General features: G+C 42.4%; 2 protein-coding genes across 3 annotated transcripts in view; one reads left to right on the top strand and one right to left on the bottom strand.

Annotated features, from left to right (window-relative positions):
• The first annotated feature begins 5,656 nt into the window (after positions 1-5,656).
• On the top strand, positions 5,657-9,845 carry LOC311038899 (lipocalin-like). Of its 2 annotated transcripts, none has more exons than XM_084048526.1 (6): positions 5,657-5,813; positions 8,351-8,490; positions 8,670-8,749; positions 8,858-8,950; positions 9,057-9,158; positions 9,570-9,845. In XM_084048526.1, the coding sequence occupies exons 1-6, from the start codon at positions 5,718-5,720 to the stop codon at positions 9,587-9,589; spliced, it is 531 nt and encodes a 176-aa protein (XP_083904652.1). In that variant the 5' UTR covers positions 5,657-5,717; the 3' UTR covers positions 9,590-9,845. The 2 variants fall into 2 exon arrangements, with proteins under 2 accessions (XP_083904652.1, XP_083904651.1); XM_084048525.1 differs by having other exon boundaries at positions 8,831-8,950.
• A 2,373-nt stretch (positions 9,846-12,218) lies between these two features.
• Positions 12,219-17,050, bottom strand: part of LOC311038845 (lipocalin-like) — a 5,740-nt gene continuing 908 nt past the window's right edge. Inside the window, exons 2-6 of the mRNA XM_084048458.1 lie at positions 16,224-16,363; positions 15,931-16,010; positions 15,128-15,241; positions 14,257-14,358; positions 12,219-12,749 (exon numbers count right to left, since the gene is read on the bottom strand). Coding sequence (XP_083904584.1) covers positions 12,736-12,749; positions 14,257-14,358; positions 15,128-15,241; positions 15,931-16,010; positions 16,224-16,363 — 450 coding nt within the window. The 3' untranslated portion in view covers positions 12,219-12,735. The remainder of the gene's footprint in view (positions 12,750-14,256; positions 14,359-15,127; positions 15,242-15,930; positions 16,011-16,223; positions 16,364-17,050) is intronic.

Raw genomic sequence — 17,050 nt, 5'->3', positions numbered from 1 at the left:
CTCACAACACGTCATGATGCAAAACTTTGTGAGCTGGTAGAGCTGCTATTTTCCAAAAATCTTGGAAAAATCTTTTATGTGGGCCCATAGCACAAAATATTCACAGGTAGGGGTCTGCGGCCAAGTACATATTAATCTTGGGGTCCTTGACATGCTGCTGTATAGAATGAGAGCAGGGTGGAGAGCAACTGTGGTTCCGCAAGAGATATAACTATGAGATAAATTAGAAAAGGGCACTTCCTCCTAGTGCATGAGGGCAATCAGGCATACACTAGGAGGGCATTGGTTGGCTCCTGCAGTGGTGCAACCACAGTATTACCACGTCATTACCATTACCGTGTTACTATGTTCCTTCCCCTCACCACGGTGCAGTGTATTTCTTTCTTACTAAAGCGTAGTGTGGCCGGTCAGCCACTGGGTGGCACATCCTACTACAGTATGTGAGCACAAAGAAGGCATGCCAGAACTCAGAGTAGATGTAGATGTAATTTAAGCCGTGAATTTGTTATAGGTTCACGCTATCAAAGGTACAGAAAGTTGTTAGGGCTGTAGGGCCTACAGTATATTGTTTCTATTAAATGTCATATTTAGAACTATGTCTGAATCGGTCTGAATACTGTACTTTTGGTTTAACTACAGTTATCATTAAGTAGTTATCGGTTGTCCCTTATAGCTTTAATAAACTTGAATAAATATTTGTGTTTGTTGAATACATACATACATACATACATACATACATACATACATACATACATACATACATACATATATATATGTATATATATATATATATATATATATACTAGAAGTTCGGGCCGCTACGCGGCCCGAACGTCTAGCGTGACGCGTCGTTCACTTTGCAGTGCCACCTTACAGGCACCTCACAGTGTGAGAGAGAGTTATGTGCTCTCCTAAATCCACGGCAGGCTTTGAAAGTACCCACTTCAGAAAGAGGTGACGTGCATCACCTCTCCAATGACCAAAACCCACTTTGTGATTACTCAGACCTGGTATGGCAGACCTGTGGGGAGTGTGCAGTGGTGTACAATGTGAAAAGATAGTTGAAATCGCAGGAGATGAAGTTAGCAGTTTATTTGTGTAAAGGGTCGTCGGCGTGGGTTGTGTTGAGGATGGAAGCCGTCGAACTGGTGCATCCTACCTATTTATAGGTAGGATGTGATGTCATGCTGTCGTGAGATTACGTCACTGGCGTGTCTCATCGTGATGTCACGACCGTGATGTCATATGACGTCACACTGGCTACATACATACATACAGACAACCGACATGGCGCAGGATTCAAATTGTATATATATATAGACTAGAAGTTCGGGCCGCTACGCGGCCCGAACGTCTAGCGTGACGCGTCGTTCACTTTGCAGTGCCACCTTACAGGCACCTCACAGTGTGAGAGAGAGTTTTGTGCTCTCCTAAATCCACGGCAGGCTTTGAAAGTACCCACTTCAGAAAGAGGTGACGTGCATCACCTCTCCAATGACCAAAACCCACTATGGAAGCCGTCGAACTGGTGCGATCTGACGGCATCCTAGAATTTATAGGTAGGATGTGATGTCATGCGTGATGTCATGCTGTCGTGAGATTACGTCACACTGGCGTTGTGTCCATATTCGGAGTGATGCAACGTACATACAACATACTGACAAACATACTGACAACCGACATGGCGCAGGATTCAAATTGTATCGTGATGTCAGATTACGTCACACTGGCGTGATGTCAGATTACGTCACACTGGCTACATACATACTGACAACCGACATGGCGCAGGATTCAAATTGTATATATATTCGGGCCGCTATGCGGCCCGAACGTCTAGCGTGACGCGTCGTTCACTTTGCAGTGCCACCTTACAGGCACCTCACAGTGTGAGAGAGAGTTTTGTGCTCTCCTAAATCCACGGCAGGCTTTGAAAGTACCCACTTCAGAAAGAGGTGACGTGCATCACCTCTCCAATGACCAAAACCCACTTTGTGATTACTCAGACCTGGTATGGCAGACCTGTGGGGAGTGTGCAGTGGTGTACAATGTGAAAAGATAGTTGAAATCGCAGGAGATGAAGTTAGCAGTTTATTTGTGTAAAGGGTCGTCGGCGTGGGTTGTGTTGAGGATGGAAGCCGTCGAACTGGTGCATCCTAATCCAAATTGTATATATATATATATATATATATATATATATATATATATATATATATATATATATATATATATATATATATATATATACATATATATATATATAAAATGCCTCTCTGTCTCTGCTATGCATTATTAAAACAAACAATCAAAGTTGAATGGGAGTGTACTGCCATGCCTCAGCCAAATGAGGCAAGCCCGCTGAGTCACAGGAGCAGGTACCTACAGTAGCACCTTAAAGAGGCTTTACTGTAACTGTCCGAGCTGCTCCAGTGTCTTCTCTACAAACAATCAAAGTTCCTTGTGATCCAGATACTGTTTTAGAGTAAAGTCAATTATTCCAAATAGTTGTGATTGAATTTGATCATGTATCATCTCTTGTACTCTATTGACACAAATTCCTCACCACACCAGATAAAAGCACAAGAAATATATAATTATTTAGTATTTTATTCAGTTCAAAAGTGTGCATGATAGCTCAAAATACGTACTGTATACTATACAGAGGAGATCAGGAGGCAATCATGATGTTTAAATACTATACACAAATAAAATGTGAGAAAGCTGTACAATACATTTTTTGGGACATAAAATAATTCATAATTTTGTTCTCTCCCACAAGTTATGCATATTATTTCCTGTGACGATGTATGTAGAAAATATAGAATAATAATAATGCATGTGATAGAATAAATCACTTGTGTCCTCACATATTAGTCTGATCTACTGTATGAAAATGTTATTTTGTTGTAATTTGATGATGTACAGGAACTATTGGCCAATCACAGACGTCACACAATCCCTCCTTGATGGAAAAGTGTAATAGTGATGCTCAGTGACACACTGTGACACCATGACCTGTGAGGTGATGAGCAACAGTGACAGCCCTGGTTCAGAGTCAGACAAACTCATTCTAGGAAACAATGGCTGTCACCTTCTGCGTTTTTTGTTTGTTTACCTTCTGGGTATCATGGAATAATACAAGTACCATAAACCATTCATCTCAGAAGAAATGCATAGAGATGGAGAGAGAAAGAGAGAACGGAATAGATAAAAGATACACAACTAGAAATATCACAGCATGGTTGTATGCCTCCACCAACCAGTTGCTGTTTACATCTGTGTCTATCCAGACTCCTATAGTTGTGTATGAAGATGGACGGACGGACGGGCGGCTGGACAAATGGTAGAAAAAAGCAAGAGAGATGATGAAAAGTCAAAGAGAAGATCAATTAATTTTACAGTAACAGGACAGGAGTGAATGTCATGATCAACCAGTAACCTATCGTTCTGATCTCACGATCAACCAGTACCCTCAACCCCTCATATAACTATACTTATATGACTATAGGCTCTATTCACATGCAGCCATATTATGAAGACATTCACAGGTATTACCAATGATACTAATGAAGGCTCTGTTCCATTCTGGTCAAACAGAGTCAGGGTGCTGATATTGTGCATGTTGGCTCACTGGAAACACTCTGTTACACCAGCGGGTCTACAGTTGGGGTCCAGGGACCCTCATGGGCTTCCAAATGGCCCCTTACAGGTGTGTAACTCTGAGAGTGTACAAATGGAACCAAATGGACCCGTAAGGGTCCATTTGGTTCCATTTGTACACTCTCAGAGTTATGGCGGTCGTGGAAACCACTGTGCTAGACTAAATGGAACAGAGCCTTCATTAGTATCATTGGTAACACCTGTGAAAGAAGTGATAATATGGCTGCTGTGCATAGAGCCTATTTACCCTGTCTTTGGTCAGCCAGTAACTTTATCCATGTGGGTGTGTGTCCTCGTGCTCGTGCGTGCCTGCCTCCCAACATCTCCATTGACAACCTGGCAGCCTCCTATCATCAAAAGCTGTCGTTGATGATGAATTACAACACCGCCTCAGCTGTGCCAGTGGAGCTTGCTCAAGGCTGAGGAAAAGCGTCTTTGAGAACCGCGACGTCCAAGCAAAGACCAAAATATTGGTCTATAAATCAGTGGTGCTCCCCACTCTTCTGTTTGGATCAAAAGCCTGGACCGCATACAGTAGGCACTTCTAAGCACTTGAGGGCATTATCGTCAGAGATGCCTCCTGGGAGGATCGAAGCATAAACACCAGCGTCCTGGAGGAGGCTGAGGCCTCCCAAAACCAGTCCTTTATTCCCCGCTAGTTAAAGGGAAACGGGCCCCTGGAGTCCAAAAGAAAAAGAGGTTTAAGGATAGCATTGAAGCAAACATAAGTGCCACATAGACCTTAAAGCTTGGGAAGACATGGCAAAAGACAGGACGACCTGGAGGAACCTTGTCCGTGAGGGTGCTGCACTGTACAATGATGACCTCTGGCATGCTGCACAAAGACAAGCGCAGACTCAGGAAGGAGAGAGCAACCTCCAAACAGGCCCAACCTAAACCCATCACTACACTCCCCTGTCCACACTGCAGAAGAAGAATCAGGTCCAGAGTCGGCCTCCATGCCCACCTGATGACCCACAAGGACCAAGAAGAAGGACAACATGACCGGCGATGGTGGTGCGTGCGTGCGTGCGAGAGAGAGAGAGAGAGAGAGAGAGAGAGAGAGAGAGAGAGAGAGAGAGAGAGAGAGAGAGAGAGAGAGAATTGTGTAACCAGCTGCTTGCAAGTCGGTGCCTGTCTCCTGTCCTAACAAAGGGAGCTCTGATGTATCCATCAATATCTTTGAGCTCTGAAAGAATTCACCCATGGAAGTAGCCCTATATTCTTACACACACACACACACACACACACACACACACACACACACACACACACACACACACACACACACACACACACACACACACTGTCACAAACAGAGCTTCTTTTGTTCACAGTTTACAAAGGGCTTAGGTTCTCACCTTATTAATAGGGATGCATGCCACCATTTTGAGCTGACAACAGTGTTAAATTCAGCCACTTATTACAAACTGAGAATGGACAGTACTGTATGTCCCCTTAAATTTCAAGTAGGAATTTATGTCAGCTTTGACCTGAGTGAATACTTGGAAGTTAAACTGTTGAGTCATTGAACAATGATAAGCTTCATTGGAGAGTGCAAAAGGGAGAGAGAGAGAGAGAGAGAGAGAGAGAGAGAGAGAGAGAGAGAGAGAGAGAGAGAGAGAGAGAGAGAGGGAGATTCAGCTTCTTAAAAGTCATTGCACCAAACTCAGGTCCAGTGAAATGTTGCATCCTGCAGAAATGCACCGTTACTGCAGAACGATTTAAAGCATAAACATGTAGACACACTGTATTCAAAGCAGAGTAATAATTTGTAGATTATTATCTATAGTGCAGCTGTGGAAGTGAAATTCAGTGTGTGTGTGTGTGTGTGTGTGTGTGTGTGTGTGTGTGTGTGTGTGTGTGTGTGTGTGTGTGTGTGCGTGCGTGCGTGCGTGCGTGCGTGCGTGCGTGCGTGCGTGCGTGCACACTTCAGGGAGGAGCCTGAAATGGGTGGTGGGGGCCGCAAACGTAGGAGATAAAAGGAGTTTGGGTCAGCTGCTCCTCTATCCTTACCTCCTGATACACACAGACAGACACACACACACCAAGCTGCAGCCATGAAGACCACACCGGTGTTGATGCTCTCAGCTCTGCTGTGCACGCTGGCTACTTGCATCAATGTCATGCCTCCTGCAGACTTCGACCTGGACCAGGTGAGAGACAGAGAGAGAGCGAGAGAGAAAGAGAGAGAGATCCCGATTCCCAGGCTTACCTTTCCTACATGTACTATTTCTGACAGCAAATATGCACTATTCTTATGGCTTTGTAAGCTAGTTTTTTTTTCTAAGTTGCAATGTAACACAGCTTTCTTTCTTCCTTTTCATTATAAATTTGTTGTTTTGTTCCACCTTCGCGTTGGCAATGTAAATATTGAATGGTGAGAGAAAGAGAGGAAGAGAGAGAGAGAGAGAGAGAGAGAGAGAGAGAGAGAGTTTACTAGGGGTAGAACAATCATAATCTGTTTAAAGTCCGCTTTCCAGGCACCGCTGGGATGGACTGGATTCTCAATATGGCTTTCTTCCACCGGGAACGGTCCATGGTCACCTCATGGTCGATGCCGAGTGTCTGCCAGGTCTTCTTCCCAGGCCGGCCAGTGGGTCTTGTCCCCTCCAAGTTAATCGACATTACTTTCTTCACCCAATCATTCTCTTCCTTCTTTACTACGTGTCCGTACCGTCGCAGTCTGCCTCTCCTCACCACATCCACTATGGCCTCCACTCCCATCTTCTGTCTCAGCTCTGCACTGGTCTTTCTCTCCCTCAGTGGCACACCGCACATCCATCTGATCATCCTCATCTCTGCTCTGTTCAGCTTCTCTTCATGCTCCACCCTCAGGGCCCATGTCTCACTTCCATACGTCATGCCACTTCTGTTTTTTTGATTGATTGATTGAATACTTTATTAACAGTTCTCAAATACAAGGCACGGTGGCACAGATTTATACAAAAGAATGCTAAAAGGATAACTCAGATAAGCCCTCAGGGCTTGTTTCCTGTGTATTCAATTCATCGAGACATTTAAAGTCAAACAATAGTATAATATGCAAAAAAACATAATATATACGAGTAGTAATAAGTAATCCGCTCGTTGTTGCCGGTTATTAGTTTAGTTTTACCGGTTCCTCAGCAACCTCTCTCTCTCTCTCTCTCTCTCTCTCTCTCTCTCTCTCTCTCTCTCTCTCTCTCTCTCTCTCTCTCTCTCTCTATTTTCATGAGAAACATACGTTTACATTGCCAAAGCAAAAGTGGAACAAAAAAATCTAAACAAAATAATGTATGTACAACAATTAAAAGGAATAAAGAAATGTGTCTCTCTCTCTATTAAATACATTAAGTTGAATGGGGCTTTGTTGACATGAGAAACATACATTGACATCGGCAAAGGAAGTGTCCAAAATACATGTATGTACTGTAGGAGGATATACTGTAGCCCTACTAGAATAAGGACATGTTTACAGTGTAGTAGGTACAAAATTGGAAAACACATTTGTCACAATGCACACATACACATTGAACTACACAACTGCTTCTAAATTAATCATCGCTTGGAAGTGACTGTTTGGTAGTGTTGCATGTGTCTTATCTGTAGCCTAAATCTGAATGCATTCCTGAACTTGGACATTGCAATGGTTTTAAACATGTTTGTTCAATTGATTGTTGGTCACCTGTCTCTCCTCTGCAGGGCTGGCAATCCTCCTGTTGATTGGGAGGTGCCAAGTACTGTTTGTTCCTGTTTTAACTTGGCGTTTAATTGTAACTTTGAGTGAAGTGGCGCCTGATGTATAAAATGGAAAATAATTGTTATATTAAATGGAAATGGCTTGAAAGAATTGTTTAGGTAATTCTCATGGGCCACATTATGCTTGGTTTGGGTTAGTTGATAGAAATTACGTTGGTGTTCTTGGTATGACCGACCTGCTTTAAAATGGTGGCTGCAGCTACAGAGATTCAGTTTGCGCTGGGCAGGGTAGAGAACAGCCAGAGGAAGAGAGCTGCTGGGGCCCTTCATGGGAGGGTGTAGCCCATAAAGTAGTTACCTAGGGTGCTGTTCTGCGTATGGTTGATTACTTGCAAGTCCTATTTTGAGATGCATATTTTTGGGCCAGGCCTTCATTGTATATATTATTGCACAAGATCGTTGGTGTTGGAGATTTTTGGTGAAAAACCCCCAACAAAATGCATTCTTGGACAGTTGGAGCCTTGGCCCTTCGGTCAACCTTAACAATATTAGATTTTCAGGCCTTTAAATGTACTCTTATATTGCACTGATCAGAGCAATGGTCCACGTTATGGACCTTTTAAGTGTTAAACACTGCTGTAACACTGCTTGACCAACGGTGCACCTATGCCCCCTGGTGTGTATTGTCATGGCAGACCCCTGCAAAGTGTCTGTGCCAGGTTTTGTGCAGATTAGAGTAACGACGCGCCTGTGGCCCCGTCTCGGGCTCCAAAGGGCCACACGTGGCCCCTGGTGTGACTATTGTCATGGCAGTCCCCTGAACAGTGTTTGTGCCAAGTTTGGTGTGGAACGGTGCGCCTTTTAAGTCCGGATGTTACGTTTGTGACGTCCACGGTCGACCGCCCCACCCTCTTGGCAATTCTAACATAGGATATACATTTAAATAACAATAAAAATGTTACAACATGTCTTTCTTTCTCTCTCTCGCTCTCGCTCTTTCTCACTCTCTCAGATGGCTGGCAAGTGGTACATGGCAGGACTGGCCACCAATGCTCAGTGGTTTGTGACCCATAAGGCAATGATGAAGATGGGTACTATCATGGTGGCGCCAACTGTTGAGGGAGACCTCTATGGCACTTCTGCCACCCTCAAGTGAGCTTTGAAACCCACATGCAAACATGCAACATGCTAAATGAAAATGAACTGTGAGTGAAAAGCATGATCTCTCTCTCTCTCTCTCTCTCTCTCTCTCTCTCTCTCTCTCTCTCTCTCTCTCTCTCTCTCTCTCTCTCTCTCTCTCTCTCTCTCTCTCTCCCCACTCTCTCTCATAGTTCTGATGGTACCTGCAGCAGAATGGCTCGCCTCGGTAATAAGACAGAAACACCTGGACGTTTCAGCGTTCGTGCCCACCGTAAGTTTAACACACACACACACACACGCACGCACACGCACACACACGTTGATGTACACTATTGCCATCTTTGTTCCTCAGCTTGGAACATCGACTACGACTTGCGAGTGGTAGATGTGGTTTATGACAGCTATGCTATCGCCTACATCAACAAGACCACGGCCGGTGTGTCTGAGCCTGAGGTTATCAACAAGTTCTTCAGTGAGTAACGTTTTCTCACCACACATAGGCCATTGAATAGAAGCAGCCGTTAAAAAGGCGCGTTGCTCCAGCCCTGTGTGTAAAGGAGGTGGTGTTGTGCTTGCAGGTCGATCCCCTGAGGTGAGCGCCGCCCTGCAGGACAAGTTTGTGAAGTTCTCTCTGGACACTGGGGTTCTCCGTGACAACATCCTGATATTGCCTATGAATGGTAGGCATTTTTTTTTGTAAACCCCCCCCCTCCCTTTTTATTATTATTATTTCAAAATAATAATATTAAATATAATATTAAAAACTAATTCTAACTTTCTTTTTCAAAGAAATTCCATAAATTCCACAAATTAAACTTTCATGAAGAAGTGAAAAAAGCTTATCTACAAGCTCACAACGCATTGCGGAGCAACGCGTTATGCTATTTTCACTAGTTTGGGTCCCGGGGAGACATCACATTTCTCGTTTGGGTCCCGAGCTAAAACGTTTGGGAACCACTGGTATAGGAGATCAGTAGTTGGACAGTTACATCACGTTTTTTGTTTTTTTTGTCTGAGACTTGATGACTAGATGTCTGTCTAAACATCATGGCTACTATTTCCAACCAGCTCCCTTATGTTTGTTGTTTCAGGTGAGTGTCCTCACCTGTAAGTGCGCTGACGCATAAACAGCTTCATCACTCCACCTCCTCGCTCTGTCTGCAACCGCTGAAAGCTGCACCTGAGGACAGACACCAGCCCTCAGCTTAACTGATGCCAACCCACGTGCACAATGCCTATCCGAACACTGATCCTAAGTCAGCCCTTATCTGCTTCCTCCAGAGGCACGCTGCCTGCTAAAGACTGATCTGAAAGACAGCCCTTAACCTTTCTGAGCTTGGGGGGAAAGACTGGGAATGAATAAAGGAGAGTGTGTGTGTATGTTGCGCCTGCCCCGCAACATACACACACACACACACTCATGCACGCACATACACGCATGCACACACACGCAGCAAACCGTTGCCATGCCAATCTCTATATCTTTTGTACATTAATGTCTTTTTTATACTTCTGATTTGTGATTATCTTGGTTGAAATTAAAATGTAGCAAAATTACACATTTTGAGTCATGTTTCTTTTACTGTATATCAAATACTTTTCAGTAGACACTGCCACCTCGTGGTAGATGGGAAAATTGCATTGGTAACCCAATACTGCCACTGGAATTGAATGATTGGAATTGTAATCTTGCACATTAGAGGTTGAATTACAAGGAGTTCAAGCAGGGCTATATAAAAGAAAAACATAGGCTACTGGTTGTTATTTAACACGGCTGTACCTGATGTGATGCTATTACAGTGCTATAATGTCCTACCCTTAGGCACGTTTATGTCCCAGCTGCTTTCCTCTAAAAATCTATTATAAAAGAAAATATATTATAATTCGATAATAGTGACTGACCACTACACATACAATTCAGAATTATTTATTATTTTGCCAAGTATATTTGCAGATGTAAATTTAAATATATTTTTTCCAAAGATATTAAAGAATAACATGAAACAACTCAAAGGTTATTATACTCTAAACTCGTGTTTCGAGTATGAAACCCTTTCAGTTTGTGTCACCTTTCTATTGGCAATTAACACCTTCCAGTTTATTCTTATTAATGTAAAACTAAAACTGATTCTGCTATGGTGACTGTTGCAACCGGCATATGTAACACACCACCACATTGAAGTGTCAGTGAGTGATGATCTTTCATTGGCTAAGTTCCAAATCCCTCGCTCGTTCACTGTTCTTTAATCTTTTTACATTCATGTGAGGAATGATTCAGCTAGAGTGTTTGGAAAACATGAGTATCCTACCTCTTCACTCAGCCCCAGTACCGGAACGGACTGAAACTAGCAAGGTTGTAGTAGTCCATCTCAATGTTCTCTCTTTCAAATTTATGTTGAACAATGTTCGATGTCCATACCTCTGATCATCTGATTTGCATAATTAAAACAGCCTGACAGCAGCGAGTGATGGACTGTTGTTTACCTGCCCTGGCCTGGTGGGTTGGTCAAATGGCTGTGATTGGCTGGATGGCCTGTTCAATCAGTCTAACTTGGCCAATAAGATTCCATAAGTGGAGCTGAGGTAAAAAAAAAATTAAAAAAATCCTGTCAAGCTGCATCCCAAGTAACTACCCCAGTGAAAAAAAAAAATCTAATAATAATACATTAAAGAGAAATAAACAATCTGGCAAAAGTGAGGGGAATGAATCATGTTTCTTTGAAAGTTGGGGTGTTGAATCCAGAGCCGGTCCACCCTATACACACACTACGCAGGTTGCGTAGGGCCCCGCCTACCCGCGTCTTTCTTTTTTTTTCCTTTCGTCTTTTTTTACCCGCGTCTTTTTTCCACACCGCAGGGCCCCCTTTCCTGTATCCTGCTTAGGGCCCCTGTGGAGTCTAAACCGGCACTGGTTGAATCCCCACATATACAACATTTGTATTTGTTGATGACATGTATTATTGTGTTATTTTGTTTATGGTTGCTTGTTTCTCTCGCAAAATCTGGCAAGACTGATCACTATTCACAGCTACTGAGAGAAGATTGCATCATGATTCATGATCACCACAGGGAAGTGAGATAAGATTTTCACAACTATTTACCAACATTTTACAGGAGACTTCCAGAGCTGGCTGGTCCTGGTCAGTGCAGGAACATTCACAAACTAAATATTTACCTCTGCTGTTACAAAATGGCAGATTATACTGTTTGTTTGTTTATACACACAAGAGTCTACAGACAGTGGATGATGCTGACTGCTGACATGTTTATTAAACTGAGTAGTGTCTACATATCTATATTTTCTTGACCGACTGACTGACTGACTGACTGACTGACTGACTGACTGACTGATTGATTAAAAAAAAAAATCCCACGATTTTGTAACCCATTTTTTCACCCAGTGCCACATTATTCCAACCGTTATTGCTTTCTCCCCGGCTCACCAGGGGAGGCAGTATGGAGACCAGGATTACTGCATGTTTTTTGTGAGGGTACCTGATTGATTGATTGATTGATTGATTGTGATCATAATGGCGGTGAAATTACATTTCAACCAGAATAGTGTTTTCTATTTTTATAATCCTGCTCATTGTAATGAGGATGTGCAAGATTGCAATTCCAATCATTCAATTCCATAAAATACTCTGTGGCAGTATCCAGTTGCCTGTGTAATTTTGACATCTGCCACAAGGGGTCAGTATCTACTGAAAAGATTTGGATAAAGAAACATCACTCAAACCTTGTAATTTTCATCCATTTTTATTTCAACTGAAATAGTCACACAACAACAACAAAAATCAGCGGTAGAAAAAAGTAATGTACACAACAATTTGAGATTGGCATGGCAACTGTGTGTGTGTGTGTGTGTGTGTGTGTGTGTGTGTGTGTGTGTGTGTGTGTGTGTGTGTGTGTGTGTGTGTGTGTGTGAGTGTGAGTGTGTGTTTGTGTTTTTTTAAGGCGGAAGCAATGGTACTCTCCCTACATTCCTGGTCTTTTTTATTCAAGCTCAGACAGCTTATCCACTTCAACCCTTTAGTCTGAACGGACCTGAGTTGCACTGCACTTGGTGGACTCCTATATCTCTCAACAATGTCTTAGCCAAAAATAGCAGATAAAAAAAAATGTTCAGGCCCTTTACTTGTAACAGAGTATTTTCACATTGTGGTATTGTTATTTCTTAAGTAAAAAAAAAGTCTGAGTACTTCTTCCAGACAGAGCAACAATGTGACGCTGAGGCCACGGAAGGGATGAAGATCTTTACGCACACTCAGCTGTAAAAACAAACAGAAACAAAAACATGAGGGATTAGTTGGGAACTATTAGATAGATAGATCTAACAATTTACTATTTAAAGTCTAGGCATTTAGCAGACGGTCTTAAAGGAGACACACCATGAATTTCACTTTTTTTGGGGGGGGGGCTCCCCAGTGTCTCTTGTACCCCCAAAAAAATATTTTTTTTAACATTCAGTCATTCATTCTCATTTCAGAGATTTCCAGAATACGCGTGTCTGAACAGGCCATCTCAGAATGGCAATGTTTGCTTACATCACGAAACTTTCTGCCCATGTATTTTGACAGACAGAATTGCTCAGTAGCACCCCTCTGCCCAACAGACGTTTTGGTATTGCAGCTGAAAGTGCTTTATAAGCCTGAGAGAATTGACTTGGGATGAGTATATCTGAGTGTTGATTTAGGCTCAAACCTTTTGAAAATGGTTTGAGGGACATACACCATATGATATTAAATATCAAAAAAAAAAATTAAATTCATGGTGTGTCTCCTTTAACCAGAGCGACTTGCAATAGGAAAGGTAAACACAGCTCAAATGCAGAGAGACAGTGTAGTGCCTCAGTAAACTATAGGAACATATAGAAACCAAGAACCTAGCATCTGTCTAATCAATTAGCCTACTATCAAAATAATAATCTGCACAATGAAACTATAACATTGATACCAGGTAAACAACAAACCTAGCATTGCCTAAATAACCACATTTTTAACATTATGGTCAAGTAAAACAAGCCCAAGTAACAAAAAATCCGGTGTGTGAGTGCGTGCGTGCGTACGTGTTATACTTGTGAGGGCCAAATGTTCCCACAGGTATAGTAGAATTTGAGAAATAGATTGAGCATTTTCCTGGTCCTCACCAGAAAACAATTGTTGATTCATGGTTATATTTTTTTTTATTGTGCGATACTGTCGCACACCCAAAATAGCTGATATACAAGCTCAAAATGTGATCAGCTATATCCCGTGTGCTACACCAGCACGCAATAGGCTCTATGCACAACAGCCATATTGGAAAGAAATTGGGCCTCTTCTTACTTCCTTCACAGGTGTTACCAATGATACTAATGAAGGCTCTGTTCCATTCTGGTCAGGGTGCTGATATCGTGCATGTTGGCTCACTAGAAACACTCCATTTTGATTCCCAAATGGCCCCTTATGGTGGGTGTGGAACCAAATGGACCCTTACGGGTCCATTTGGTTCCATTTGTACACTCTCAGAGTTATGGGGATCCTTGAAAATAAGACAACCACTGTGCTACACTAAATGGAATGGAGCCTTAATTAGTATTATTGGTAACACCTGTGAAGGAAGTAAGGAAGGGGCCCAATTCATTCCCAATATGGCTGCTGTGCATAGAGCCTATTAAACTAGGGCTTTAGGGTTAGGGTTTAAAACAAAAAGTGGTACATTTTAAAAAAAAATCATTTTATAAAATGTCCTAAAATGTTGACATCCTTCATGTATAGTAATACAAACATAACCTACCGCTCTTGGGCAGGATCACGATGTTGTCACTAAGAACCCCGGTGTCCAGACCGAACTGCACAAATTTGTCCTGCAGGGCGGCGCTCACCTCAGGGGATCGACCTGCAAAGCACAACGACACCTCCTTTACACACAGGCCTGGAGCAGTGCAGCGTCTACCAGTTGTCGTAAGTACTCAACCACAATACTTCAGTCAAAGACAGTATAGATGTTCCTGATCAGTGTTGGGGGCCATTTCTGGGGGCAGTGGTGGAAGAGGTACTCAGATATTTTAGTTTTACCACAATATAAAAATACTCTGTTACAAGTAAAAGGCCTGTGATCAAAATGTTACTTGAGTAAAAGTACAAAAGTATTGGCATCAAGATATACTACCAAAAGTAAAAGTACTAAAATGTTTGAAAATAGCAGATCTACAAGCTCACAGCGCGTCGCGGTGCGACACGTTGTGCGACACGTTGTGAGCTTGTAGATAGGCTATTTTCAAATAGCCTATGTATAAAATAGGGCTATGTTATAATAATTTATATCTACAAAGTAACTAGTAACTAAAGTTTTCAAATAATTGTAGTGGAGTAAAAGTACAATATTTGCCTCTGAGATGTAATGGAGTAGAAGTAAAAGTATTGAAAATTGGAAATACTCCAGTAAAGTAAAAATAATTGAACTTAAGTAGAGTACTTGAGTAAATGTACTTAGTTGCTCTACACCACTGTTTGGGGGTCATTTCTTTGAAATGCAGTGGAGTGAAAGTCATAAGAACCCAAAAATACAAACACACAAGTAAAGTACAGGCACTCAAACAATTTACTTATAAAAAAAAGTATACTTTTTTCTGTCCACTGGCCCATGATGAGAGAACATTACTCACTGTAGAGCTTGTTCATAACCTCAGGCACACCGGCCATGGTCTTGATGGTGTGGACCATAGCGTAGCTGTCATAAACAGCATCCACCACACGCATGTCATTCTCATTGTTCCAAGCTGTGGAGCAGAGACAGAGATGGAGAGAGATTAGTAGCAGTGGTTCCCATGTTTTGTAGCTCAAGACCCAAAAGAGAAATTAGATGAATTTGCCCGGGACCCTAACTAGTGAAAATAGCTGGAAAATGTTGGAATTGTTTTTAATAGGCTCTATTCACAGCAGCCATATTATGAAGAAATTCACAGGTGTTACCAATGATACTAATGAAGGCTCTGTTCGATTCTGGTCAAACAGAGTCAGGGTGCTGATATATGCATGTTGGCTCACTGGAAACACTCTGTTACACCAGTGGGTCTAAAGTTGGGGTCCAGGGACCCTCATGGGCTTCCAAATGGCCCCTTACGGGTGTGTAACTCTGGTTCCATTTGTACACACTCAGAATTATGGGGGTCGTGGAAACCACTGTGCTACACTAAATGGAACAGAGCCTTCATTAGTATCATTGGTAACACCTGTGAAGGAAGTGATGGCTGCTGTGCATAGAGCCCATTGATGAAAAGTTTAGATTTTTGGGGTTTAAAACTTTTTTCAAATCTTTTGAAATAATATATATTATTGTTTTTAATGTAGGAAACGCAAAAAATGGGACATTAACTCGCGACCCAAAGATGGGCCCCGATTGACTGTTTGAAACAGTGGATTAGCATGCGTGTGTGCGTGCGTGCGTGCGTGCGTGTGCTCTACTCACTGTGGCTGCGGAAGCTGAAACGTCCGGGGGTGTCTGTCTTTTTAGCGAGGTGAGTCATTCTCCAGCAGCTACCATCAGCACTATTACAGAGAGAGAGAGAGACAGACAGACAGACAGACAGACAGACAGACAGACAGACAGACAGACAGACAGACAGACAGACAGAGAGGGTGTCTTCAAATAGAGCTCATGCTTTTCACTCATGATTCTTTTTTTTTACATTTATTTAACATCAGATGTTGCATGTTTCCATCATGGACGTTGCACGTTTGCTGTGGGTTTTCATTGCTCACTTGAGGTTGGCATAAGAGACGTCGAGGTCTCCCCCAGCAGTTGGCACCAGCTGGGTAGTACCCATCTTCATCGATGCCTTATGGTTAACAAACCACTCAGCATTGGTGGCCAGTCCTACCATGTACCACTTACCAGCGATCTGAGAGAGAGAGAGAGAGAGAGACAGACAGACAGACAGACAGACAGACAGACAGACAGACAGACAGACAGACAGCCAGACAGACAGACAGACAGACAGACACAGAGAGAGAGAGAGCTACAGTCATCAAGCCACTCTTCAAAAAAATGATAATAATCTAGTCACGTACATCATCCCATATCAAATCTCCCATTTTAAATTATAAAATATTTGAAAAGCTGTCTTTCAACAACTGAACAACTTCTTGGCACGAAACACAAAACAATGACTTTGAACTACTAAACTAGTCTGCTAGTTAGTGTACAGAGACAGCGTTGTGTTTATAATATAGGCTACACATCTGCGCAGACAAAAATGAACATAACTGTTTTAAAATACTGCTGTTAACAAATAATACTGTTGGTTCTGAATTGTGAATTGTGCTGCATCATGAACCATCAAGACTTCTCATCTGGGACAGTTCTGCTTCCTGAACACAGATTCAGAACTAAACATGGAGAAACAGTGTTCAGTTTTTATGCGCCACATATCGTTGCTGTCGGGCAGAAACCTCTTATGTCCCTATTTTAACTTTTGATGTTTTTTCGTAAAAGAATGTCCTACTTGATCATACAGTGTCACACAAAAGTATACAAAATAGCATATCTGCAAGCTCTAAACACGGAGCGAAGCGACGTGATTTGGGCA

This window comes from Gymnoscopelus microlampas (assembly GCF_963454915.1).
Source record: "Gymnoscopelus microlampas genome assembly, chromosome: 22".
Taxonomy (NCBI): domain Eukaryota; kingdom Metazoa; phylum Chordata; class Actinopteri; order Myctophiformes; family Myctophidae; genus Gymnoscopelus; species Gymnoscopelus microlampas.
Note: the sequence above shows the minus strand (reverse complement) of the source record. Positions and strands in the feature narration are given on the sequence as shown.